Below are 764 nucleotides of genomic sequence, written 5' to 3' on the forward strand. Positions count from 1 at the left end.
CCGTTGGGCTCTCAGGTAGGTGGGGAGGGCGCGGGGACCATGGGGACAGGGACAGGGAGGGCGTGGGGACTGTGGGGACGGGGATAGGGGACAGAGGAAGGGGAAGGGTTGCAGGCACCAGGGTGTCGGGGTTGCAATCGCCAAGGGACGGGTGCAAGGACCACGGCACGGGGATGGAGTGGCCCAGGGGATGGTGACAGCCTGGGGACCGATGCACCGGAGTCAGGTGGCTCAGGGTGGGCACAGAACGTGTCCCCCTGCCCCGGCGGGGGCTGAGCTGGCTCCTGCCCTGCTGGCAGCCATCCGGATCAAGAAACCCATCAAGACCAAGTTCCGGCTGCCCGTCTTCAACTGGACGGCGCTGAAGCCCAACCAGATCAGCGGGACAGTGTTCAGCGAGCTGGACGACGAGCGGGTGCTGGAGGTGAGCCCAGGACCCCTGGCCCGAGCGGCTGGGTGGGCGGGCGCCACCACCGCTGCCACCCCTGAGCCCCCCCCCTTGTCCCACCAGGACCTCGACCTGGAGCGCTTCGAGGAGCTCTTCAAGACCAAGGCGCAGGGTCCGGCCCTCGACCTCGTCTGTGCCAAGAACAAGGCATCGCAGAAGGCGGCCAGCAAGGTGACGCTGCTGGAAGCCAACCGTGCCAAGAACCTGGCCATCACCCTGCGCAAGGCAGGCCGCGGCGCCGAGGAGATCTGCAGGGCCATCCACACGTACGTGGCCCCATGCTGGGCTGCAGCAGGGGGCAGTACTGGGGGGGCTG

At 68.3% G+C, this 764-nt stretch overlaps 1 protein-coding gene across 1 annotated transcript in view; it reads left to right on the plus strand.

The window, feature by feature from the left end:
• The window catches only part of LOC103894928 (formin-like protein 3), a 9,287-nt gene that overhangs the window by 5,262 nt on the left and 3,261 nt on the right, over positions 1-764 (plus strand). Inside the window, exons 8-9 of the mRNA XM_009274409.1 lie at positions 146-424; positions 512-721. Of these exons, the coding sequence (XP_009272684.1) occupies positions 146-424; positions 512-721 (489 nt within the window). The remainder of the gene's footprint in view (positions 1-145; positions 425-511; positions 722-764) is intronic.

This window comes from Aptenodytes forsteri, unplaced genomic scaffold (assembly GCF_000699145.1).
Source record: "Aptenodytes forsteri isolate BGI_AS27 unplaced genomic scaffold, ASM69914v1 Scaffold64, whole genome shotgun sequence".
NCBI lineage: Eukaryota > Metazoa > Chordata > Aves > Sphenisciformes > Spheniscidae > Aptenodytes > Aptenodytes forsteri.